The following is a 27,341-nucleotide window of genomic DNA, read 5'->3' as shown; positions in this document are numbered from 1 at the left end:
CTTAAAGCTTAGTGGTGCGACGTTCTTCTCGTGGTTCAAAGTGTTGAAGATGAAAAAACAATCCCCCCAAAAAACAAACAACAAAAAAACTCCACTAAGGAGTCCATCTACCATTCCAACTGGGCCTACCCACACCACCCCAGCCTGCAGCCAATGATGCCGCACCAACTTAACTGAGTGGGAACAAGGATTTGTTTGTTTGAAACCACTAACCTACTTTTACAGCCACTGCAGAAGTCAGAGTCTTTACTGCGTGATTGCTGAGCTAATGCTGCGTGTCTATTCCAAAACCGAGAGGAATCGTTAGGTTTGATACTAAGTAACAAGCTGATGAATATTATGACTGATTTATTTCACTAAACTTCTTCTTTTTTTTTGCTAATAGCTGATAAAAACATGTTGCGTTTTGGCAGCATGTCAGCATGCTTACAGCACAGCCTCGCAGAGCTGCTCGTACACTTCTTAGTCTTGTTTCTGTGTTAACTTGAGGACCATAAACAATACACCACAACAAAGGGATATGATGTCACATTATTAACTATGGATGGTTACTGTGCCTAAAACCCTTTTTTGATAACTTTTATTTACTAATACAATTTTTAGTTTTTGTCATCGAGTACTCTTCTTTCATAACATTTTATCTGGACACCCTTTGTTTTCTACATATGTATATTGTAAATCTTACCATCATATGTGTTGGAAGGCATCCATTTACACAACCATCTGTATTATATTATATGTAATGGCCTGTGTATTAAAGTAGAACTTAGATGTGCGTGGTTTGGGGGCTTAAAATGAGACCCAACATCTATATTTACCGGATTTCAGGCTGTGACTGGATGCTCCTAGAGAATTTCACATATAGATCTTCACGGCACATACCATTTTAAAATAAGGTATATTGCTACAGCAACCACTTTTTCCAAACACTGTCCCAGATGTTTTAAATTCAGCTGACTGCCATGCAGCCATTAGCCACCTTGTCATCAGAGTGCAGCTACCCAGATGTCTAAACAAGTAGCATCTCACAACTTTGAGCCATCACATGACATCATATGCTCAAGTCTGCAATAAACTCCACTTACAGCATGAATCCCTTTTTCTACATTTAAACTGATCCATCGAATTTTCTACAAACTACCAATTTGATCTGCAGTTGATCGATCAGGTGGTTAGTCTGTCCATCACGATGGTGAGGACTGAAACAGAAGAACCTAAACTGTACTGTGTGTTTAGTATGAATTGGAAAATGAGCCAGTATCCGACTGATCTGAGGGTATAAACACTAACATTTACTTGCTAAACACCAACGTGTTAGCAATGTCTTTGTGAGGATTTAACTCAAAGTATGGCTCTGCTTAAGCACAGCTTTAGGCTTTAAAACTGATCTTTAAAAAGTGAAAAACAACAGAGTTGAAATCTGTGAATCTGGCTTAATCTTACTATAAAGCAACTTAACACTTCAAAAATAATGAAACACACAACCTTGCAGCCAGTGTTGCCTCACATATTTTAAAAAACGAGAATGACTACAGTGCTTATGTATTAATAAGCTAAATGATTTCACCTTTCATTAAGATAAACCAGGGCACAGGGTTGAGACTGTCTCATAAAGCCAGCTGAGGCCTCAGGGATCGGTGGTGAGCAACGGCTGTAGGAGGCCGACACCGGTCTCTAATGAGCGTCCTCTCGTTTGAAGTCCGCAAATGATGACTTGTTAGTCAACCTTGGAGTGGGCACCGCAGCACGCAAGAGTGCTAACAATAGCATCAGACACACAGACAAAAATGAGCAGATTCTTTATTTGCAGCATGTGTCAGTGTTTACCTCACAGCACAAGACGAACACAGCCGTCCACATCTGGGAAGCAGTCCTGTGTTTTGCGTGTGTGTGTATGTGTGTGTGTGTGTGTCTTTGCATGTGTTTTCTTGGGACTGAGTTCCAGGAAAAAACTAAGCCTTACTAAGATTCTGTAAACTTCAATGGACATAGGAAGACCCTTTTACTGTCTTTACATATGGAGTCTTTTTTTCCCCTCTGGAAAAAGCCAATGGCGACAGAGATGCTGTAAATACCCCATGAAGCACCCCCTCCCCACCAAAAAAAAAAAAAAAAGGTGGTGTGTGCAACATTTCCTTCACCAAATTAATACCACATTATCCATAAATGTTGTTGTTTCCTGTCTCCTCTTCTTTCCCCTCCCATTTCTGGCACTGGTTCATGTTCGCAAATTAGATTGTAGGTGCTGATTAAATGTTTTTTAATCATAGTAAGATTATCTCAAGATAACTGCTGGCAGTCAAAACATGAGCGCAGCATCACTACTTTAAACAGATTCTCCACAACATTTGTACCATTTGTGCTCTAAAATAAACGGAATATAACTGAATCACAGTCATGTTCATGTCTTCAAAGTAAATGCAGAAAAAATGACATGTTAGAAAATAGCGAGCAAGAGAGAGGGCAGGCACTCCAGAAGTTTCTCTGACATTTTATTTTCTCTCCAGCTGCTGAAGTCCAGTTCAAAGATGTCACTTAACCACAACATTTTTCCTATGTGGGCGTACAGAGTGGAAATGAAAGAGCGAACGGTGAGCAGTCACATTAAAAAAATCCCTTCGGAATGGATGGGAATAAAGGAAACAGTTTTATTTCTTTATAAAAACGAATTGCCAGATATAGAAGACGAGGGTTAAACAATTTAAGCCAACATATATCGCGGGATTTGCTTCCAAAACCCCACTCGGTGTTTTCGCTTATTCAGCAGCCTGAACTCTGACAGTCAGCCTCCTCTCCAACGTCATCACGCGCGCGCGCACACACGCGCAGATGCTAATCGGCTAATGCAAGCTCTCGAGCCCGACTTTTTTTTTCTTTTTTCAGTCTTTTTTTTATGTCAAAAGTTAAACTTTTCTATCATTCCCCTTTCCTTAAAACAGCGGCGGCTAGTTTGTTCACACTTTGAGAATGACATGCTTCAAAAGAATATTAAAATATAATAATAATAAAAAACCTCTGACAACAACAAAAAGTTAGCTTATTTGTGGTGTATTGCTAACAACCTCCACTTACTTATCAAGCACGAAGTACAGGTCAAAAGCACCCTGGCAGGAGCTCTCCTCCTCCTCCTCTTCATCCAGCAGCCCCGGCTCGGCTCTTGCAGATGGAAAAGAGAGCAAAAATAATCCGAACAAAACCAAAACGAGACTTATGTTCAACAAAAATCTTGCCATAATCTCTCCTCCCGGCGAAACAGCGTAATTCCTTTATGGAGAGGGAAAAAAATGCCAAAACAAGCCAAAGTACTTCAGCGGGTCTTTACATCCCACAAACAATACTCTAAGTGGAGAGGCAGGGATGCTACCGAGACAAAAGAAAGGATGCCGGTAATGATTCAACTATTTTGAGATCAGTGTGCAATCAGGACCACCCGCATCCCGGCTTGATTGCAGCAGGAGAAGTGTTTTGACTCAGAGAGGTTTATTTTTATTTTTTTAATGCTGGTGGTCTTCAGGCTCTTTTTCGGATAGTTTTGAATCCACATGCAACTGACAGGCAAAAAAAAGAAAGAGAAAAGAAAAAAAAACTGCAAAAAATAAAAAGTTAATTGAATGGGTGGTTCGTAAAAACGGATAATATTTTCCTGTCAGTGTGTCAAAAGTGATTTAGTTCTAAAGAAGCCAAATGGAGCTGGGTGATGCAGAGCTGTGTTTGAAGCCGGAGGAACTGAGAGCCCGGGGGACAGACTTGGCTGAAATGGCCCAGGTTTCAAATTTCATCTTGAGGAGGAGAGAGGAAGGGAGGCAAAAAGAAAAAAAAAAGAAGAAAAAATGGGTCAACATCCCATTTTGCGCCTCCCTCACGTGGCAGACCGGCGCATGGGTGACAACAATTTATATCATTACAATTATACAAGGTATATGAAATTCACTGTGGCACTGCGTCCTCAAGCCACACCAGCGCGTTTATTTACCGAGCCTAGCATTTTAGCACTTTGTCCTCATTTGTTCGTTTACTTTCAGCATGCTGCTGATGGTTAACTATAAGCAGCAATAGCCACAGTAATTACAACTCAGTGAGGCTGAGACTGTAATGAGTGTGGCAGATATGGTGAAGGGCACATTTAAAGGGTAAAGCAAACCCTCACATATGAGTGCTGCCATACATCAATCACATGAGGTAATCTCTTTCTTCTAAAATATGTTTTTAGAAATAGGTGTACGATTATTTTGAACAGCCATGAATACACTTAAATGATGACTTAATTAGAAATTATGGCGTCCTATTTTTAAATGTGTGTTTTGCTTTGGTTTGGTTTGTTTTGAATAAATAACCTGTTTAGCTTTTCTTTGAGTTTTGGAGCTTGAATGCATCTTGTCATCTGAGCTTTTATTAGCTAATAGGTAATCATTCACTCTATGATCAAATATGGTCATTTGTGGCTCCAAAATACCAATATGACCAAAGGGTTTTTGACGCACAAAAGTGTATGCCAGGAAAGACAGAATCAGCTGCTACCCTGATAACATCTTGAACAAATAATATCTGAAAGAAAGGAGAAATGACAGTTAATAGAAACAGGACAGAAAACAGGAAGAGAGATGTAACTGTGAAGCTGAAAGGAGTAGAGTTAGTGAAGGTAGATGAGTAGAAATACCTGGGATCAACTATCCAAATCAACTGACAGTGCATGAGAGAAGTGAAGAAGAGCATGCAGGCAGGGTGGAGTGGATCAAAACAAGTGTCAGGAGTGATTTGCGACAGGAGGATAGCAGCAAGAGTGAACGGCAAGATTTACAAGATGGATGTGACACCTGCTATGATGTCTGGTTTGATGATGGTGGTACTGTCCAAAATACACAAGGCCAAGCTGGAGATGCTAAGAATGACCAGAATGGACAGAGTTAGAAATGAGTACATCAGAAGGACAGCTCAGGCTGAGTGTAGCTAACAAAATCTGACAAAATCTAATCTAGTTGTTTTGTTCTTTCAGTTCACTTTTTACACTGATTTTTTGTAGTAATTGCCAGGAAAAAGTCCTAGTTTTCTGGCTCTTTTCATATTTCCTCTTCCAAAACCATATTTGCTGTGATCTATTATGCTGTCACTTGTACAAAAACCAGGCAGAAAAATAGATTCCTGAAAAGTAAACAGCAGCCTTGTTGCATCACTTGGACAGTCTCTTTTTTTTCCATTAATCCCGTGGCCCCAGGCTCAAAACATGTGCTCACTTATCTATCCAAGGCAAACAGTTCTTCAGTTTCTCACATAACATGGTGTAATCTTCCCAACTGAAATATCACTGAGGAAAAAAAACACCATCTGAAAAACTGCACATAATCCCTTAAACTAAATGCTCTGCAGAGCTAAACATCATATAACATATACTTTATTTATCCCCGTGGGGAAATTCCTCTCTGCAGGGTGCAGTGTGTAGGGACAGTACCTTGCTCAGGGGTACCTCGGGGTAGCCGTTCACTGGATTCAAACCCCCGACCTTCCGATCACGGAGCCACCACTCTACCTACTGAACACCATCTGCACATCAAGTAAAGTCTTCTTTCTCCCTTAATCTGTAAATCTTGCATATTACATGAAAATAAACCAAATATACTGTTAAAATAATGAAATAACTTTTGTAGTGATGCAAAAACATTTTATCGTATGTCATGCTTTAAAAAATGAGCACGACACTCTCCGTCATATATTTCAGTTTGTTTTTTATTGTGTCTGATAAAACCCAGAAATGTTCACATGGCACGAAGTTCACTACATAGTGGAAAAACGATGCATGTTGTATCCACAGTAAGAACATCACATGTGATGGTTTCTTCATCAGAGTAACAAATTGATTATTATACAGAGCTCCTAATTATAATTTTACAAAGTTTTGTTGATGTTTTTTCCAGACGTCTTTGACAAACACTAACTTCACAAAGAATTGCATAGGCTTTTGAGAGCCATTCATTCTCAACCACCTCAGCACAGTAATATTTGACAGAAATGAAAACTACAGAAAACTTTGCTCTACTTTAAGAACAGACTAAAAAGGCTTAGTTATGAACAACAGATTATACTTTATTTTTTTACATAAAACCTACATTGTTCACTTCTTAAACAAGTCTAGACTCTTGAGATTATTTGGCTGCCAAAACAAAGAGGTGATTGTGTCCCCTATGACTTTGTTCAGGACTTTGTTTCTTTAACTGCGAGGTGCTTGTTGAATATGCCTTTGGCGGTGTCGAGGGCAGCATCAGCTGGGACGGGAATGTGAGGTGCAATGCCGGCTCCCTCCCAGGCTGGCCCTGCAGAATTGTCGGAGTGAACAGTGGGGATGCTGAGGAAGATATTGGTCTCGCCGACCTGGAAGGTCTTGGGTGGGTGGGACGCCCCAGCTGTAGTTTCGCCAATGATCATGGCGCGGCCCAGCTTCTTCATGATGTAAACAAACTCTTCTGCAGCACCAGCAGTAGCTCCACTGGTCAGGATGATTACGCTTTTCTTGGAGCCATACCGTACACCTGAATAGGAGAAAGGTAGATAGAGATATGGCTGAAAGTCAAGTAAACAAGGGAAGTAAGTTATTTCTGGATAATGGAAAGGATTAAGTTTGAGCATGATAACAAGCTGGTAGAAAAGGGATATGGATAACTGTATGCCAGAGAGGCTGGATTATATCGTGGGGTTCCAGGTGAGGGTACAGATGAGAAAATAGTTTGATATATTTTAACCACAGCTGCCCTGCAGATAACTTTGAAAGACTGGTATTAAATTCAGAAAGCATTACAACCTCCAGCACAGGGCCAGCTGGTCTGTTCGTATTAAAAAGCAAAGGTGCCTTTTTGTCTGTTCATAAATCTGCGTATCACTGTTTCATCAGACTTGCAAATATAAATATATATATAAATAAATGAATATATAAATAATATATATAAATGAAGCAATGGGAACAATTTGGAGACAAGTTTCTGGATACCAGATGAACGTCTCGTTTCAGCTCTGGTTTTGAATCTTTACCAGATTCTTATTGAAACACCTGTCTTCTACTGAAATCTATTGCACATATTCAAAAAAGTACACAGACTGGATTTTTTTTAACTACCGGTGAGTTCCTGCAGAGTTTGGAGCTCTGTGATGGTTCCAGATGGTCTGTCGTAAAGCTTGTCCAACACAATCTGCTTGTCCGCGTCAAAAAAGTAAGAACAGAAGCCTGCGATGGCTGTTGTTGGCCCCCCGAGATTGTTCCTGCAAATTCATTCATGGAAAGGTTTGATTCTTAGTTAAATTTAATGGTCATTTGTGATTTCTTTTTATTGATGGATGTCAACCCACATTAGGCTATCTCTGGACATCAACCTGACGATTTGAGGAAAAAGCATTCTACATTCTTCAATAATGATCAAATCCACTTTATTAAGAGCTAGACTGTTGAGCTATAGCAGTTTTAATGACTGATTTAGACACAAGGAACGTTTTTAATAGAAACTTGGACTGTCATGTTGAGTAATATTACTCACCTGAGGTCAACGATCAAAGCATTAGTGTTGAGAACTTTGTTCCAGACATGTTCAACAATAACCTGGGCAATAGGCTTCACCTCCTCAAAGTCTCCAAACATGTCAAAACGCAGATAGCCGATGTTGTTTTCAAATACGTCAGTATGGAAGGAGACTTTGATCAGTTCGATGTACATTTCTGGGGTATAATCCTGTGGAAAGCAACAGGCACCAACTTAACATGTATCATAATTGTGACCAATATTTCTATGCATTATTTTTTAAATAGCTCACCAGTTCATTTGCTTAACAGGAACTTTTGTCCATCAAACTGAAACAAAATAACAAACTCAAGTGTGAGTGTCTTACCATAGGTGGTAGGGCTGGAGTGTTGCTGGTGGTCTTCAGGCTCTTGTCCCCAGAAAGGGTCTGCAGATCAGCAGACAACTTCGATTCCAAACTCTGCTTGGAGACAACCATATTGTACGTGCCACTTTCCAGCTGCTCTTTGAGCTTTTCTGCAACATCTGACCCAATATTTTCAAAGGCATAGTTGTCAGCGATCAGGGTTGCTGATCCCTCAATGATTGCTGGAACTTGGGCACGGAGGTTGATGATCTTGATAGCGGTAGCAAGGGCATCCTCAGCATTTACCTCCACATCTGGGGTGACACCTGTGACCTCCCAAGTGGAGCCAGTAATGGGGTTGATAGACTTAGCAGTTGGTACAGTGACATAGAAGTCAGAATCACCAGCTTTAAATTTATCAATTTTCACCGAGCCTCCCGCTGTCTTCTCACCAACAATGGTGGCCCTTTTCAGATTCTGAAGACAGTAGGCAACATCTTCGGCAATGCCCTTGGTGTTTTTGCTGGTTAGGACAATGATGGATTTAGTTGCACCATATCTCTGCCCAAGCAGATCCGGCATAGTAAACAATGGAGTGGTGGTGTTCGAGGGACGGTCATAAATGCTATCGATGTGAATCAGAGGCTCAGCTTCGGTGAAGTAAGACACAATGTAGGGGATTCCAGTGACTTCCCCACTGCCAGTGTAGCGCAAGTCAAAGATCAGGGCAGATGTAGGCAAGATTTTACTCCAGACAAGGTCTAGAAGCAAAGGACCAACCTTTTCAACTGCCTCTTCTCCAAGGATGTGATCAATCCTCAGATAGCCAATGTTGCCCTCCAGGATATCAAGCTTCATGGAGTTCTGGATGACTGCGATGAGCTGCTCAGGGGGCAGGGGAGGCAACTTTGGGGGAACTGCAGGAGCGTAGTTTGGCTCATAGGAGACCTTCAGGCGTGGGTCACTGACTGTGTGCTGAACCCCACTGCTGAGGACATTCGCCAGAGTTTCGGCATCTGGCATGTTGAGAATACCTGTGTTGCTGCTGGCTGCTTCGATTGCATCCTTCATCCCCACCAGCTTCTCTGGTGAGCAGTAATTGTTCAAGATGATTGTTGCTATGTCTACGATGACACTGGGGGGAAAGGAGGCATTGCTAAAGAAAACATTTCCCAAAATTAGCAGAGATGCAACCAGAATGAGAGTCTTTGCCATTTTTTGCCAGTTCAGCCTGACAAAAAAGCGAGCAGACACAAAACGCACGTTGTTGAACCAAACCTCTTTCCCCAAAGAGGTCTTCTGTCAAATGGCACTGTTTTGGCTGCAAGGTTTCTGGTTAGTACACTCATAAGAGGATTTATCCCACATTAAACCTCTAATCGCATTATCCTGAGTGCTTCTGCAAGGTAATAACAACCTAGCTAAGTAGATGTAGTAATACAAGGTGCTGCTAAAGATACTGGTGCTAGAGTTACGCAATGTATCCTGGAGTGAAAGGTTCCTGTGTCAAATAAGGTCAGTTTTATAATTGATAAAGGTCAAGAAAGGCATTGAGGGTAGTGAAGATATGACCTGGGTAAGTCACTACCTGCAAATACAATATACAAATGGGGGTCAACATTATATCTTAAATCTTACATAATATTTGAAGAAGGAAAACAATGGAAATGGAGAATAACTGTAAAAACATTAAAAACCCAGCAAATGCTGAATACACCATCAATAATGTTCCATCAATAACTGAGAAACACCTAAGTCTTTATTATTTTTTAGAAATTATACACATTTAACAGCAAAGCATCACAAATGAAAACTAAAGAGGGAGATCTAGTTTAGGTTTGTTTGCTTGGTACTTGCTCCCTCTGCTGGACTGTTCTTTTGTTAAAGACCAAAACAAAAAAATAAAAATAAAAAATAGAGCATTATTACAGTAAACTAAGCAAAAGTACACTAAAACAAGTAGGCAAACTCAAACAAAAAACAAACAGGGATTTCACGTGACAGGGTCGAAAGAATATCCACATTATTCTACATACAATTTAAAATGTGATAATTTTAAAGAGTAACACAGAGAAAACAAGTAAAGAAGAAAGAAAAAATACGAAAACCTTTCCTATGTTATGAATAACTGGAAGTTGTTTTACTTACACAATATTCACACTTAAATGGGGCAAATGTATTGTAAAGGAATCATCAGCTATCACATGCTTTTCACAGTTAAAATGTCCACAGCTTATACATTCCCTTCTGTAATAAGATCAAATACTAATTCGTGCTACTTAGTTACTCAAAGTCTCTCTAAATGAAATAACAAGCAAGTGCTCTTGGAGCTTAAAATTTCATATTGAAGTGAAGTTGAGTTCCTGTTGAAAGGCCTTCGAAAAAAGTAAAAAGACTAGATTACGTGAAGCCTAATGCCAAAAAAATATAAAACAAACCAACAACTGATGACAGTTTGGTATAATAGAAGACCTTCTTTGTTAAACTACTAAAATACACTGCCTTTAAATCCAGGTGTCAAACATGCCATTTGGTCAACTCTGTCCCACTGAATATCTTTGCAATATCAATTGTGAAAACAGCAGAGAATTAATTAAAGTTTCTAATTTTTAAATAAAATCTTCTTGTGATTAAGCAATCTTAAATGTATGGAAAAAGTAAAAACAAAAAAGTTTAATTTTATTATAGTTTTATTGTAGTGTACTGTAATATTATTTGAGGGCTGGATCTTTAAAAATCCAGTGATTTTCAGTGCATGTAATAAAAGTGAGCTGAAGAAATGTTGAGAAACTGAGACAAATCTGTTCATCAGTTTTGTAAATGAACGGTGTGCTAAATGTGAAGATTTCCAGCATATACTTGTTGCTTTACCCCATTTTGATCTTTAGACTGTTCTGTTATATTGCAGTTGCTTGTTCTTGCAAGATCTGACCTCTGAATGATCTCTGATCCTTTTGTGCAGCATATAAGATCACTCCTATGCTGTTTTACTTATTGACTGTTTTAAAGACCAACAGTTGCCTGCCTCTGTGGGAACCTTGGGAAAAGTGCTGGAAACACAGACAGTTCTTTTGAAAGTATCAAGGTCCCCATGAGTTTCAAGATTCTCTAAAACCACTGTCTTCCTTGAGTTGGCCCACAATTTTGGATCTAAAATCAATCTGAGGAAAGTACCCATTGACTAAAATGAGTTTGACACCCATGACTTAAAATAAAATTGCTTTAGGTGCCAGTTTAGCTCAGTGAGTGAGCATGCCCATTCATTCAGTGGGTAGCTACCAATCTAGCAACCGAGGAGCAGTGCGTAGAGACCATTTGGTGGATTTGAACCTGCAACCTTGCGTGCATGGGGCAAACACTCTACCTATTGAGCCATCCCTGCACTTTGCTGTAAAACGCCAAAGAAATTAAATAAAAAACAAAACAAAACATCTAATTACAAGGCCACACATGCTACACATGGAACACAACAACACACACATTTACATTGAAGTGGTGCCTAAGCAGAAAAACTAATTAACTAGTCATTTTAGTTGCATTTTTATTGTTTACCTTGCACTCTCTTCAGCAACCTTGACTCTAGGATTTTCTGAGCTACAGATAGAGCCTCATTTGCCTGGACAGCAATATGGGGCTCAACCCCCGAAAAGCTCCACATTTTTCCAGTGACGGCACTAAAAACAGCTTGGTTAGGAATGGAGGCATACAGGACAGTGTCTCTGATCTGATAGGTTCTACTTGATAAAGACCCACCAGTTGTTGGCTCGCCAACAATTGTGGCCCGATTTAGGTCCTTCATTGTGCAAGTGAATACTTCGGCTGCTGACCCAGTCATATGACTGGTCAAGATGAATAGTTCCTTGGAGGATCCGTATCTTTGACCCCTCACCTGTGGAATTGTCATGACTTCTGTCATTGTGGTTGTTGTTCGGTCAAAAACAGAGTAAAGATGGTGTAGAGGTTCTGCATCAAAGAAATAACTACACAAAAGTGGAATCGCGGTTGAATAACCACCACTGTTGTACCTCATATCAATTATGAGGGCATCTGTATTTATTATCTTGCTCCAAACAGATTTTATGAGATGCGGCCCGATGGCTTTTACCACTTCTATGTCTGCCATCATATCAAACCTTAAATAGCCAATGTTACCTGGTAGAAGCTCAATTTTAAAAAGAGCATCAATTATATAGCCCACTTCCTCTGCTGTAGGAATCTTTGGGAGTTCATGAAGTGACTCAGGCTCAACCTCACAGTGGAAAACATGCAGTCGGTGATCACCTGAAGTCTCTTGGAGATCTGCTGTCAGCTGTGATGCCAAAGACTCAAAGTCAACCACCGAGCGATATAATCCGTCAGCCCATTTACTTACCAGCACCTTGCTAACCTTTAGCGCAACTTCATGGATTGCGTAGTGATCTTCTAACAAATCTCCAGCTCCTTGTATGAGGGAATTTAGTCCTTTGTGAAATTCAGCAATCTCATGAACATGGTCCACTGCTTCTTCAGCAAGCACAATGGCATCAGGTACCACCCCACCTCCCAGCCAGAATTCTCCATTGTTGTCGATAAAGTTTATGAAAGGAACAGTGATGGCAATAGTGGTCCCCTCTATTTTAAAGGTCTTTGAGTGCATCAGGGTACCAGATGTTATTTCCCCAATGACTGTGCCACGATGTAATGACTGTATCAGATAAGCAAACTCTTCACCAACACTTGCTGTGTAATAACTGGTTAACACGTAAATCTCCCGCTTTGAGCCATACACTGGTCCTGTAATTTTAGGCAAAGTGTTGTGTTCTGTTGTACTATTCTGAATTCGGTCATATATTGTAAAAAAGTGTTGCTTCTGTGATGTGTCCTGTAGATAAGACAAAATAATGGCTAGAGAGGTAGAGGATCCACCGGTGTTATAGCGCAAATCAATAATCAAGTTAGCAGTATCTTTGAGGGGTACCCATACCTTTTTAGCCATGACCTCTTCTAATTTAGCAGATGACTTGACAAACCTGTCAAAGCGGACATAACCAGTGTTGCCTGGGAGAATTTCCACTTTGAGCAATGTATCAATGTATTCCGTTAATAGTCCAGGATCATCTGGAACTTTGTCATGTTCATGGCCTTCCTCTACATTGGCTGCATATTCTGGCATGTATTTGATTGTCAGTCTGGGATCTTCAGACACAGTCTGGAGCACTTGGTTGAGTCTGATTGCTAGACCCTCTTCAGATACGACAGACACGAAGTCTGTAGATTCCAAGAATTGAAGAAGAGCTGGAACTCTTTCAGTAAACGTGTAGAACCGGTCGATTTTGTCAGAGATTCTTTGGACAACTTTTGGAATAGAATTCCTTATAGCCAGAAGTGATTTGGCTTTTGCAACAGCTTCCTTGGCAATGATGTGGACATTTGGAGAAACACCAGTGACCTCCCAGCTCTGACCTGTAATTGGGCTGACAGATCTTGCCACAGGAACTGTTATGTAGAACTTCGACTGAGCAATCCTAATTTTTTGGACTTTCACCGACCCACCAGCAGACTTTTCTCCAACTGTGATGGCCCTCCTTAGGTTTTTTAGAGCATACGCCACTGCCTCAGCAGCCCCCGTTGTGCATCTACTGGTCAAAATAATGACATCTTTTTTCTTTCCATACCTTTCCCCCACTATAGATGGGATGGTCCATAGTTCCCTGGTTGAATTTGAAGGCCTGTCATATACAGTGTCAATATGAATAATGGATTCAGGGTCTGAGAAATAGGAGATAATAAAAGGAACTCCAGAGAGCTCTCCAGCTGTGCTGTACCTTAGGTCAAAGATTAGTGAGGATGTGTGAGCAATATTATCCCAGATATTTCCCATGAGCTGCGAGCCAAACTTTACTGCTGTTTCCTCCCCAATGATCCGATCTATCCGTAGATAGCCAACATTGTTTTCCAAGATATCCGCCTTGACAGAGTTTTTCACCAGCCGGATCAGCTGTTCTTTTGGAAGAGATGACAGAGTTGGTGGCATCACTGGGACAAAATTAGGCTCATAGGAAATGGTCAACCGAGGATCATTCAGTGCTCCTTGTACTCCAGCTGTGAGCACAGTTGCCAGGGTCTTCCTATCTGAAATCTGTAGGATTTCTCCACTGTTGATAGCTTGTTGGATGGCCTCTTGCATCCCAACCAGGTTCTCAGGGAAGCAGTAGTTTTCCAAAAGAATCTTGGCCATTTCTAATACTAGAGCAGGCTGGAATGACGGGTTGCTGGATAGAGTACATAGAAAAAACATCAACAGAAGTGGCACTGTCGTATGCGCCATCTCTAATATCTTCATCAACGCTGATAGAAAGAGAACCACCTCCGTCTTTGCTTTTTCTGGGTTGTGTTAGTTGATTTGTGTTCAGAGACTGTGGATTTCACTGGAAGGAATATGTCATTGTCAAAGGTTTTTTGGGCAGCAACATCAACATAAGAGGCTTTTGTCTACAATAAACCTTTAATCGCATTATATGTGGTGCTTCAGCCTGCAGACAATAGCAGACAGAATGAAAAATGATAAATGGGAGGTACAGTTTCTCACTGTTTTTGACACAAATGTAATAGAGGTTTGGGTTCTGGTACCTCTAGTTTTAACACTTGTAACTGAAAGACAGTTTACTGTTTATTATTTTTCTATTTATTTTTCTATTACAGTCTGCATCATTTACCAAATTCTCCCCGTGGAATACTCAGTACTAAAAAGGTGATAAATGAGGCTGCACTGATTTGTGCCAAAGCCCCAACTGAAACACTCCCACTCCTTGTTCCCTCTTTCTTCCTTGCCTGTTACGAAAGCTTATGGTGGTGTATTTTGGTGCTGTTGGTAGCTTTAGGGGGTCATGTCTGGGTCATTTCACTGGTGACATGATTACACAGTTTACAGACAAAGCCTTCTTAAAACACATCCAGGATCAGAACTGGGTAACAAGTTCCTTAATTCAAAGTGTGTGTAACACCCACACTTTGAATAAAGGAACAAACAGTTGAGTTTTATGTCTATTGAATGCCTTATTTTCACAACAAGGAAAAGTTTGGATATAATAGAAAATTGATAGCTGGTAACTTTCCATCGTTTACTCAGATTTAAACAGCAAGACATCATAAGACCAGCTCACAACTAATAGTGCCAGACATGAGCTTATTCCAAATACTAGACTTGCTAATCTTAACGTCTTAGCCTGTATTACGGCCTCATACCTTACATAACAAATCCCAGTCTCATCCAATTCCCAGGGTGCTTATCGAGAACTTTGAAACACTGAATACTTCCTGATGTTGTCACTTTGTGTCAAATAAAAGAACAGATTATATCATTTTCGCTGATAATAAAATACCTAAGGGTTAACATTCTTGAATTACTGATTCAGAAAGTAGACTGTAGAAATGAAGTGGCGTAAGAGTTAAGATGTTAGCTGTGATAGTCCCGCAACAAAACGTATTAATGTCAGCAAGATTTAGAGCTGAGTTCCCAACACACATTCAGGAATGAACAAACACAAGAATCATCAGTGTCCATTTCATGTTGCCTTTCATGGCTGTTCTAATCGCTGTTCTTAAATGATAATATTAAACAGTAGAAGCAGAGACTTAAAGGCTCTGTTGTCCCATGCTGTTGGTGATTGAAGGAACACACTGTTATGAAGCAAAAACTAATGGAGCTTTTTCCTTGGTTCTCAGGAAACAGGAATTCTGACCCCGACACTGATGTTATTTTAAAACAAGATCAATTTAGTGCTACAGGACATGGAAGTGTTTGCACAAACTTGTCCCCTCATTGATTTCAACATGGTGGGTCGAACTCAGATAAGACTATGTCACTGACATTTAATATTTACACAGCTGACAGTATAGATTACTGTATGATGAGTGTGTGTAAGGGGGATAACTAATTGTTTTTTCCACATAGTCATTAGTTTATACAGTCATTTTTCCACGATTACATTAAAATGTAGAACCTTACTTTCTCTTTCTCTTTGTTGTTTTCTATAATTTGTGGACTTTTGGAAAATAGCATTCATGGAGACATTATACAGGCTTTTTTGTAACGCTATTACTCTGTGCAATAAAAAGTCAGCATTGCACAATGTGAATAACTGTGATATTTCTTACTTCATCACCTGCCTCTAATCATCTTATTAGTCTTCCACTGTATAGCAGCTGTTTCAGTACCTAATGACTAATTGTCTTTGTGGATCAGCCAGTCTCCCCAACTGTATCTTGTGTTTTGAGTCCAATTGATATCGGATTTTTAGGAGCAATGGTGATATTTGATGATTAAAAATCTGATATTTTGGCTGTTTTTTCCTTTCATATGCATGTAAAAGACAGATTTCCCTGACATTTGTTATATGTATTTGTTTACAGTTGTTTTAGGAACATATTAATTAATTCATGCACTGGACAGCTACGGTCAGGTCAGCTGGTTGATGTGCTTGTGGTTTTCCAGACTCACGGATGTTGCCAAAAGGGAAGTGGCAGAGTGCCCTCTAGTGGACAAACTGTGCCCTGTTGACACTCACAGCATTTCATTTATTGGCCATAAATATCAATAACAGGTGAGGAGGTGAGTAAGTCAAAAAGGAGACTTCTGGCTGAGAAGAGCCCAAGAATTTTTATTAATTTCAGGGTTGGAATGCCTTAGAAACAAAATGATGACATCATGCTACATATAGGAGAGTAAAAATCTGCACACTGAGAGCAAATATTCTAATAATTATTATTTCTTTTAAATATACATTTTTCTGTAATTTCTTTCTCTCAGGGATCATAAGTACAGATACACACCTATCAATTTTTTTCTTCTGCCCCTCTGTAGTAGCCCATGGTGGGCATGTTTATGCTGTCAATGAATGCATTGTTAATAATTTACAGACTAATACCAGATATATATCAATATAAATAATTTATACATACAATATCAATATACAGATGTGTTATATCAGCAAATGAGCAGTGATTATATGTGAATTTATGTTTCACCAGCTTATTACAAACAATAATTATACCTGTTTTACCTGTAATAGTAAACTTGTTTAACTTTGCTTTCTACATGCTTTTTATTATGTACTCCACACATACAGGGAAAACCTTTAATGTACACATAATGAGAATTAAATACAATAAATGCAAAATGTGTCCCTTTCCTTTGCTCTTCCACTATTCTGTTGGTCTGACAAACCGTCACGCATATCTTACAATGAACTCTCAAAAGCAGCAAGTCTGTCATGCTGTTAGCATTGGGGTATTAATTTAAGTGATTGCCAGTTTTGTTTTGTTTTTTTCATCAATTATGCATAGGACCTTACTTCTGACAAAAAATATGTGCATAGTTTAGAGCAATTCTTTATTCCTTAGTATTCATTTATTTAGAATATTTGCTAGAAAAGTTCTTGTCTTGAAGTTTAGCTTCTTCCTAGCTTAACTTAAAATTGAACCTAGGGATGGGAGATATTTTGAGCACAGACTCCTGTACCTTGTATGACATCTCTTTTCACGCTGTAGAGAATTCTAGTCCACAATGATAGATTAGAAATACCCCTTCTAGTCTAGAAGAGCTAATCACAGCTTTTTTCACGGTAAGAATAAAATAATATGGAGAACTTAAAGCTAAATACAGGTGGTGCGCGTTTATTATGAACCTCCACGAGGGAGGGTGGCGTTTAACTCCCACATGAAGCCATAGTTTGCTACTGAACTTTTTTCTACATATAAGTCATGTGCATATATCAGTTGAATCAACAGATCAATAAAAAAAAATCAGTAGAATTAATAGAAAAGACTTTAAAAAAAAACAAAAAAATATTTTACAACCTTTTGGACCAATACAGGGCATGAAAGTTGCCATATGACCTGTTATCCTTGAACATTGAACTAAATGGAATAAAATTTAAATTTAGCATGATCATTACCTTTGCTAAGTTAAGGGCAAACTACCTGCAGCCACACTCTGCTACCTTCATCTCTTCATACAGATATCTTATAGTGATGCGCCCATTCTCCTGATACATGACTGTGATGGGGTCAAGTTGGATTGGGACGCAGCATGCCATGTTGGCCTTCTTGGGGTCCCTGATGTTCATCAGCGTCTGGATAAGGGCGTGTTTTGATGGAGATGACTCATCCGTCAGTGGATGGTAACACTGGCCGCGACATTCAAAGGCATCATATTCCCGAGGCGCCACAATCCAGCTGTCCCAGCCAATGTCTTTAAAGTTGACCTTGAGCGAGGTCCGCCGGCAGTATTCCCTCGGTGCTCTTCTTTTTGTTCTCTGTGGGTGCTGAGAATCAGGGATCTCGTTTGGTAGCTGATATCCTCTGTTCCAGTCAGCCCCTGAATGTAGGATGGTTTCTTCTTCATGAAGGATCATCTCTCTTAGTTCCTTCTTCATCTCCCTCCTCCTGTTACTAAGGTCATTTGAGAAGACAATCAAAGCCGCGGAGGTATTATCGCCGACGGACACGCTCATGTTTAAACAGCTGGCCCCTGCCGCCCCGCTTCCAGAATCCCCACAATCTTTCATATCCACCGCTACGTCAAAAACAGCTGGTGCAGGGCCTGACTTGATCCAGCTCTGAATAGCCGTGGTCACATCAAACGTTGTCCATGTGCTCTGAGAGCCTGCCACCTCTTTGCCCACCAGCAGTTGGGCCGAGGATGTGAAGTTGTTTGTATCGACTTCATAGACTTTAACCATGATCTTGAAACTGTGGGAGGTGACTCTTGGCCTGAAGTTTGGGAAGAAGAAAAGCTGCAGCTCAGCAGTTGTGATCTTTTCATGGCTGGGGATGCTGATGTTGAACTGCAGCCTGTACTTTGACTTTGTCCCATTCGTCATAGAGAGAGTAAAATCTGTCAAAGAGAAAAAACACCCTGATCACTGATAGATCTGAAACAGCAGCAGGGATTGTCATGGTCGGCCACGGACTGTGTACCTATTACAGTCAGAAGTGAAATCCGAGTCTTTCTGCTGAAATAGTACCCTAACATTGACAATATTATGATATTTGATAGATTCAATATCTGTCTGTCGAGACCAAAAACAGTTTACGAACACTAGAGATCCAAAGACCACACAGGCAGTAACCATAATACAGAAACTGATGTGTAGTTCTCATTGGCTAATCAATCAAAGGAAATCATCTGGGGATACTTTCGTTGGTACTTTACATCCTGCATCTTCACCAGAATATATAAAATCATGTAATAGCAAAGGAAAAGCCACTGATGAGGGCTTAGAAGTAAATATTTCTCTACTTCTAAGAAGTTTCAGCTCATATATGCTAGGAAATGTTAATATTACCCCAGCTGAACATTTCAAGAAACAACAAAAAAATAGCAATGTGGATTTATCAGCTAGTTGTAGCTCTGAAGAGGGAAACCTGTATTACCTGTGTTAGCTGCAAAGATCTAAACCAGATATAACACAAATGTGCATTTCTCAAGGTGGCTTTTCCAGATATGAGTCTTGATTTGGAATACTGGAATAAACAAGACTCATTTTCATGATCCATGAATGTCCCTCTGCCATCAGCTACATGTAACTCAGAGTGTACTTTTGCTGTGTCCAGTTAAATCCAATTCAGATACCTTGCACAGTGAAGCTTCGTATGACATCAGACTGAGGGGCTGCCGAGGTGTCCGAGGCATACTTGTTGTACAGTTCCATCATGAACTGAGGGGGGATGATCTTGCTGTGCTCCTGAGGAACGTCTGACAAGTTGAGCTGTCTCAGAAAACCCTCCTTCATGGTTCCCAGGAGGTTCTCCATCCTCGAATTTGTCTCTTCCTCTTCCAGAAGGTCCTCTGAGAGCTGAGAGTAGAGTTCCTCCATGTTCCTTCTGATGTCATTGTTGATAGGTTTACAGTGGCAGGAACCAATGGTAGCCACCAGACTTAAACACACCTGGAACAGGGAGCTTCTGGAGAGCTGCATTTTGAATGTGACTAAACTGGTGAGAACTTCACCGTCTCCCCTGCGCGAAAACAGACTTTGCTGTGGCAAATTTTGAAAATGGCAATTCTCAGTACACATATCAGACTCCTGGTGTCCGCTCCCATGCTCCCAGAGTAAACAGGGGGACTTGTGTCAACCAAAATAGTAGCTTGGCCATGCTTATCACTGCAGCTGATGCCTTCTTTAAAGCTTTGTTATCATTAGAGGGGTGTCTGCTAATGAAGACACTGTAAACAGTTGACAGGGATAATGAAGGGGGTGCTGGAAAGTGCGAGGTTACTGAAAAACAGACATTTATAAAATTACTTTCCCCAACTCGGATGTGGCTTCATAACGAAACCAGCCAAAAGAAAAAGAAAAAGAAAAGAAAGAAAGAAAAAGTGATAAAATGTCAGCTTGAAGGCGTAACAGCCTTGCTTGTTAAAATCTGTAGCTAGATTAGCATTGTAGCTCTCGTGGTTTTAGTGCTGTGGTCAAAATGTCAAGAAATGTTCATGTTTTTATTAAATTTCTAATTAGGCAGCAGGATCCAACCAATCCTATCAGTGTGTATATTTCACATTTCACATCTCTGGCATGTTGCTAGCCTCTAGCCTATTGCTCAAACACTACTTGTTTTTGCAAATGCAAAAGTTCTTTACAATGACCTAATAATCCCATTATTTACAACCATTATACTCATGTTAAACTTTTGCTAGTCCCACAGAGTCCACTGAGGATACACATTTTGGTGATTAAGTTATGTACAGGCAACACAAACACAATGGAGAGCATAACATCATATTCACAGGGGGATGATGAAATTAACATAATATACCGGTACACGAAAAGCCAAAGAATTTGGATTGTTTCTTTTTAAACATATAGATATTAATAATCACTGTATGTGCGATTGTGTTTGTTTCATTCAGATTGTCCCAACATTAAGGAGGTGATAGAGTATGTACAGACATATATGCTACAATCATATTTATACTGATAAAATATTAATAATATAATCTGTGTTTGATTTCAAAATGTATTTATGTTGAGTTTCTTGTCTCAATGGAAACTCTTTCATAAAATGAAAGAAACTAACAATGAGATGTGACCCTATGTGAAGTTTTGGAGAGATTTAATAGCAGTAATGCATTACTGTAAAAGTACAGATACTACAAAAATAAAATAAGAGATTGCATATCAGGCAAGTTCTATATGTTGTGGACTAATCTTAAAAAAAGTGTGTGACTGTATCTCTTGTTGTGCACTTCTTCGGTGTGAAGAAGAACCAGACGCAAAGCAGCATATGGAAGAATGTTGACGAACTGGTTGAGCCCAAACCACAAGCCAGTGAGTCTGGGGACGTTGGCTTACATCCAACCTATACTGGAATTTCTTTCTTCTTCTTCTTCTCAATCATTCAGTCTCTTATTACTTGGTTCACACTGGGTTTCATAAAATGGTTTCGCTGTGGCCCTTTCATGGTCTTAAGAGGTCTGCTCTATGGAGTCCATCAGTGATGAAAGACGAGGAGCAAATGTACTGGCATGGGTACAGCAAACAGTGTAGGCATGCAGAAGGAAAACAAACACGCTGAGAAAACTTTAATATGATCTAAAGTGCAGTCACCTGATCAGTTGGATGAACTTGTGAAAAGAAAAGAGAAATAATAAAAATGTTTTAGGGTAGTGAGGACTTGATCATGTGACATACCAGCAATATGTTTTGGCCCAAGCTTTGTTTTCAAGGTCAGGCGTTTGTCAGTATGCTGCATGTTTGTTCCAAATTCTTTTCTCATCAGGTAGCAAATCAGTCTCCAACCTGAATAAAAACATTTTTAGACAATAAAAACAGTTAGATTAAAGACCTTAATAGTCTCCATGAGGTCTACGTTTGTTTCTGTTATGTGGTGATATTCTCTGTAGCTTCATACAAGTGACTCCTGCCCTGTGACAGCTACTCTGAATCTTCAAAACATACATTACATTAACAATTTGAAGTTTAAGTCATCACTGGTGATGAGTCTAATTGTAACACTATGCTATCAAAAAGTGCTTTTTTTAAAAAAATTATTCTCCCAATTATTGGCAATTAGGGGATAAAATAAAATAAAATGTATTTTTAAATACTTTTTTCTTGTCTCCAGACAGCAGGGTTGGGATTTGGAGCTGGGATTGTGGTTATCATCAATAGTGACTTATATATCACAGCGGTTTATATAAAGTACCAAACAAAAACAAACACAAAACTTTTTTTAATCAAATGTATTTACAGGTCATGTAGACTAGCATTCATAACTAAAAAGCACTAACCTGCCACTATTTAAAAAAACACAAAAACCTGTAACCTGCCAGAGGGTCTGCAGATGGAAATTAGCCATTTGTTAAAATGTTCATTAATATGTATTGTCCCTCTTTCTAAATAAATTAGATAAAATTAAATAAAATCAGTAAACCTACAGATCAGACCCAATGTCCCAATTTGCTGAATAAAACATCAGCAAAGTTGGAAATTAAAGGAAAAGTTCACAAAAGTGTCTCAGGTCAGCACAAATACCCTTTGGCACTGGTTCTTTAAGTGTCTGGAAATCTACTGGAGACATGGAAACCATTACCTCAAAATATATTTCCTCATTTGATGATGTTAGTAGTGTTGAGAGCATATTCATCCAAAGTCTGTAGTAGGTTTTAAACTGGACTGACATCTGCTGATTATTAAGGTATATGATTCAAGCATTATCATCCTCAGGAAATAAGTATTTATAAAATGAAGGTGAACAATTTTGCACTTCCTCTAAAGTGAAATGATTAATTTTTTCCCTCCATCTTTATATATGAAATTTAATGTTACATGACAAGAGGTACAGTGTGTATAAAGTACTGCATGTTATGGTTAGGTATACATACTTTAATACATAAAAACCTACGTTAACAAGTGTTTTTGACAGTATGTACAATTCAGTTTATTTTTACACCAAGCATACACCAAGTCTGTGGTCTATTAAAGCACACATCAGCACATCCCATTAATATTTGATTACAGTTTAGCAATATCTCCTTTAGTTACTGTGGAAATCTACTTTCATTACTGTACACATTAAAAACTGTACATGTCTTTATGGATAAATAATGTTTTAGTGTTTAAAGGAAGCAGTGAATAAACACGGGAAGTACAGAAAGTCGTCCAAGTTTGACATCCTTTCAACTGAACAAAATGCACAGCAGGTGGCAGCAGTGCATTGGTTATGTGTGATTGGTGAACGGGCTTAACCCTGCTTTCAATGCATTAACAGTCACCGTATGGCAAAATACACTCATTATATACAAGATATAAACAAATAGTTGCTGAGATATAGTTTGAAGAAGATATGACCTCTCATGCATGATAATGGGCTTAACTCGCTAAGTACCACTTAATGTTCGTGTGTAATGATTTCCATGACAAATGCTGAGTAACAGAGAATATGAATATGCTGCCGTGTAGCATCTGTGTCCAAAGTTCTTCTTATCAGTTTGACCACAGTTCAGAACATTTGATTAGCTGCTGAAATTCAGCCTTTTTTGAGTCTGAGCAGATTCCCAAACCAAGTCCAGTTAAGTCTGAGTCCAAAGTGATGGTAAAACAACATCCTTCTAAAAACTGAAACAGAGAAAAAACTTGATAAACTGCTTCAAATAAATAAATAAAAAAGCTTTTTAAGGATCAGTGGGAACTTGATCTACTTGCAGGAACTTGTAGATTAAAAGTAATACAAACACGTGTTTCTTTAAGGGCACCCAAGCATTTTCAGAAAATAAACTTGGATGAAAGGCATCTATGAACACTGTTAGACAAGCAGAAAAATACTTAAGGCAATGTCCAATCCTGGCAGACACGAAACAAGGCCAAGATCTCGGAAGAAAATTCTGTATGTATCAGTTATTCTCACTGTTTCTCTCTACAACTGTTCTTCCATCTGACACGAGCTTCCTGTTACGCGCTGAGTCTACACTTTCTTTGTATTCATTGTCTCCTATCTTCATTGATCACAGTTTCCAGCGGCTCATGCAGTGGCCCTACCGGCAGGCGCATGTATCCACAGACATGTTTGGGTAAACCTTTAGCACCATGTTCCTGCTTGGATCCAGGTAAAGGACGCTGAGGGGGCTCATCTTGTCTGGAACACAACATGGCTCAGGCACACCAGGGACAATTCCCACAGCTCTGACAATGCTCTGGATAGTGGCGTGATTGGAAGGACGTGCCACCTGAGGAAGTAAGGAGTTGTAAAGGACTGATTATTAGTACAATAACAAGAGAACTTTCCTAACCCTTAAAATAAAGTTAAAGTCATGTTTTTATAATAGTTTTAATAGTTTTTCTACTTGTGGATTTGGTAAAATAATGAAGTATTCTACTGACTGAAATAAAAAATCAGCTAATGGTTGGAGTGACAATAAGAAGGTTTTCATGTCTTACTTTAGGCATGGGGAATCCACAGGTCCCAGCGCAGTAGTAGGCATCAAAAGCCTTTGGTGCCAACACCCACTCGCTCCAGCCGATGTCTGCAAAGTCTACCCTGAGGTAGCGCCTGGAGCAAACCCTGGGTTCACTCCACTGTCTCCTCCTGGCCTTCTTCATCGTCCTCTCATCAAAGCTCAGCACTTGTGGCTTGCTCAGGCCCTCGCTGCTTACCAGGCCCTGCTTTCTTCCCGTTTTGACCACAGTTTTTGCTTTTGCTGGGAAATATGTGCTCTGCCACAGTTCGTGGTTCTTCAGGTTATTGAAGTGCGCCTCCGGTATGTCGTTGGTTTGGATCTGTAGATGAAGCTCCCTCCGAATCCTCGAGGCTGACATTGAGGCGGATGAGTCATCCCCTGCTGGAAAAGGCCCATACCTCTGTAGTGACATGGCCACGCTGTTTGGTTCATCTATAGCTCGATCGTCGGCATACACCAAGATATACGGCAGGTTGGCTGGTGAGAGGCGTTCTTGGCCATGAGGGCTCCTCTGCTGTACTCGAGCCCCCCCAAATCCCATATCAAACTCCACCATGACCACAAGCTCTTTGACATCTCTGGCATGTTTCAGCACTGCAGTTACGTCCTGCGTTTGCCAAGAGCTTTTCTTGAAAGGAGACAGAGTTACGTTTCCCAGAGGCGTCAGAAAAGCCGAGTTTAGGGACGACCCATAGAAGAGGAGCCGCGAATGAGCAGGATCGGGATGCTGGATGCCTCCAGACAGGTGGCGAGGCATTCGGAAACGCCACGCCGGTCTCTGGTGGTGGCGGGGCCTCTTGTAGAGGAAGTGAAAAGAGGCGGAGAGGATGAGCTCGGCGTTTTGGATTGAGGACAGGTTGAACTGGAACATGTCTCTGCCCTGTGAGACTCCTGGGGAATATGAAAAGGAATCAGGAGACAAATGAAAAGCTTGGAAAGAAAAAGTTCTTCAGGTTACAAAATGTCTGAGAGAAAAACATTTTCATCCCGCGCACAGTGCTTTTTATGATCCGAATACAGGAAATACACACATAAACAGTGATGTGATGAGCTCAGCTATACAGATCTTTTGCTGAACAGATGCTACAGCCCTGAGGGAGCACCTCTCTCTGAAATGAACAATAAAGATGAGTGAAGTGATTGCACTGCTGCCTTGACCCTTTCCCCTTCTCTTCTTTGCAACTCCTTTATCATGTCACGCTGGCACGTTTGATTCAACTCAGTAACAATGTCAATATATCACTCGCAAAATGTTGCTCAACACATCTGACGGACATAAGCAGCAGCAGCAGCAGCATGGAAAACATTAAGCACGGCACGGTTAAATGCCTGCCTCGTGCATGACCAAAAAACCTCACCCTCGAAAGCTACACTATTGAAGTTCAAATCTTGTCTCCTGCACTTCCACCGCAGCCTGAAAGACAAACATTGGGTCGGACCAGCAGGTCTATCATTGACATATGGAAATGCTTATAGCAGAAAGAGCTCCTCTGAGGCTTTATGCGGTGTCTGAGTGTGATAATGGGCTCTTGTCTGACACCTAAGCTGTTACAGCTACTGGGGAAACAACAGTGTTTGAGACATAAAGTTTTCTGAGTTCAGTAAATCACAGCAGAGACAGAGGTGAAGACGTTTGGCACAAAGGGAATCGAGGTCTGCTGGGCGATTGACAAAACACCTGTGCTGAGGATGCTTAGGATAAAGAAATGAAAAGTTAAAATTTGAAAGATTAAAAGTAATTCAGATCTTTTAGTCTCTTATCTTATCTACTTAAGTTTAATTTGGACATTTTTTTCCTCCTCTATTTTTTTAAGTTAATATTTGGTGAAACAAAAATGAAATTAACCCTACAGTGAGAGAACTGCACTTTTATTTAAGGACATGTCAAAGATAAATACATACATGTTGGTATCCAGATCCACACATTATTAGTTTTGTTGCTTCTGTAATTTCCCCCCTTTTTTGCAATTCGACCAATTGCATTAATGCGCTGACTTAGTGTTCGACTACAGTAATTATGATATCAGCAACAACAAACCTGCTTCAATTTGTGCTAAAACATTTTAACATATTTACCAAATAATTAACGTCATCCAATAAAAATGTATAACTGAATATTTACTTTGTAGTTTTACGCATGAAAATCTTGTTAAACAAAACCACGCGCGGCTCTGCTCTGACCTATTTATCGGTGAACTTAAACAAATATAGGTGTTGTCACTCACTCGGAAGAGCTTTAAAACTTCTCACGGTGTTCCCTTCCTTCTGGCTCTGCGGCTCTTTACTGTACTTCTCGTACACTTTGAACATGTTGATGGTGACCATGTCTCGGTTCGCGCTTTCTTGCGCAAAGACGCGCTGCTCTGCAGCCGGAGAGACTTCGGCACCTTGACGCACGGCTCTTTCCAGACCTTCAGATTGAAAGTAACTCCAGCTGGACTCCAGGACCGCCAGTAAACACAGGGTGTAAAAAATCCGGTTCTCCATCGTAGCTGATGTGGAAGCAGATTCTATTAAAATTATTTTCAATCAATACAATTATTTATTTGTCTATTTTTAATAATAAATTAATTTTTTGGGTTTTTTTTTTTTTTTGTAAAAATCTCTTTCTAGTCCTGCCAGTTTGCTGCCCACCCAGACTTCAAATCAATGCCCAGGTTATCCGTGTCAGATCCGAACTCCACGGTTCATGGTCTACAGCTGTTTCTACAATGGGAGGAGATCCGCACAGACGCTGCTGCTGCAGGATGACAGATGGTGACGCCTCAGAGCGCGCAGCCAACGAGAGCCATGCAGCCCATTATGTGAAGTGCTCATGAGCACTGACAGGCTTCACAATCCAAAACTTCTTAAGACAGTGAACTCTGACAGAAAATGCATCCACACTAAGGACTACATGCTGAACATCATTCTGCTCTATCACTGAGAGTTTTATGAGGGCGTTTAAAAAATAATTATAATGGAGTATAATAATAATTTTGTTTTATCATGCTGCACTGGAAGACTACTTTGAAAATCCAACTAAAACTCATCCATCCATCAATTTTCTTTACCACTTA

At 40.0% G+C, this 27,341-nt stretch overlaps 5 protein-coding genes across 5 annotated transcripts in view; all 5 read right to left on the bottom strand.

The window, feature by feature from the left end:
* The window catches only part of antxr1c (ANTXR cell adhesion molecule 1c), a 38,127-nt gene extending 34,381 nt beyond the window's left edge, over positions 1-3,746 (bottom strand). Inside the window, exon 1 of the mRNA XM_084938193.1 lies at positions 3,073-3,746. Coding sequence (XP_084794319.1) covers positions 3,073-3,233 — 161 coding nt within the window. The 5' untranslated portion in view covers positions 3,234-3,746. The remainder of the gene's footprint in view (positions 1-3,072) is intronic.
* A 1,957-nt stretch (positions 3,747-5,703) lies between these two features.
* On the bottom strand, positions 5,704-9,156 carry rbp3 (retinol binding protein 3). The gene is made up of 4 exons (XM_084938192.1): positions 7,866-9,156; positions 7,518-7,708; positions 7,103-7,245; positions 5,704-6,521 (listed from the first exon to the last, which is right to left on the bottom strand). The coding sequence occupies exons 1-4, from the start codon at positions 9,057-9,059 to the stop codon at positions 6,187-6,189; spliced, it is 1,863 nt and encodes a 620-aa protein (XP_084794318.1). The 5' UTR covers positions 9,060-9,156; the 3' UTR covers positions 5,704-6,186.
* A 357-nt stretch (positions 9,157-9,513) lies between these two features.
* Positions 9,514-14,227, bottom strand: irbpl (interphotoreceptor retinoid-binding protein like). The gene has a single exon (XM_084938191.1). It carries the CDS (start codon positions 14,164-14,166, stop codon positions 11,386-11,388), a length of 2,781 nt encoding a protein of 926 aa, XP_084794317.1. The 5' UTR covers positions 14,167-14,227; the 3' UTR covers positions 9,514-11,385.
* A 2,236-nt stretch (positions 14,228-16,463) lies between these two features.
* Positions 16,464-20,706, bottom strand: gdf2 (growth differentiation factor 2). Its single transcript, XM_084938190.1, has 2 exons — positions 19,459-20,706; positions 16,464-18,720 (listed from the first exon to the last, which is right to left on the bottom strand). Exons 1-2 carry the CDS (start codon positions 19,901-19,903, stop codon positions 17,801-17,803), a joined length of 1,365 nt encoding a protein of 454 aa, XP_084794316.1. The 5' UTR covers positions 19,904-20,706; the 3' UTR covers positions 16,464-17,800.
* Positions 20,707-23,688: 2,982 nt separating this feature from the next.
* gdf10b (growth differentiation factor 10b) lies at positions 23,689-27,038 on the bottom strand. Its single transcript, XM_084938189.1, has 3 exons — positions 26,508-27,038; positions 24,263-25,173; positions 23,689-24,051 (listed from the first exon to the last, which is right to left on the bottom strand). Exons 1-3 carry the CDS (start codon positions 26,767-26,769, stop codon positions 23,860-23,862), a joined length of 1,365 nt encoding a protein of 454 aa, XP_084794315.1. The 5' UTR covers positions 26,770-27,038; the 3' UTR covers positions 23,689-23,859.
* Positions 27,039-27,341: the final 303 nt, after the last annotated feature.

The sequence above is a fragment of the Perissodus microlepis genome, chromosome 8 (genome assembly GCF_051167445.1).
Source record: "Perissodus microlepis isolate ML-2025 ecotype Zambia chromosome 8, ASM5116744v1, whole genome shotgun sequence".
NCBI classification, from domain to species: Eukaryota; Metazoa; Chordata; class Actinopteri; order Cichliformes; family Cichlidae; genus Perissodus; species Perissodus microlepis.
This window is presented reverse-complemented; position numbering and strand designations above follow the sequence as displayed.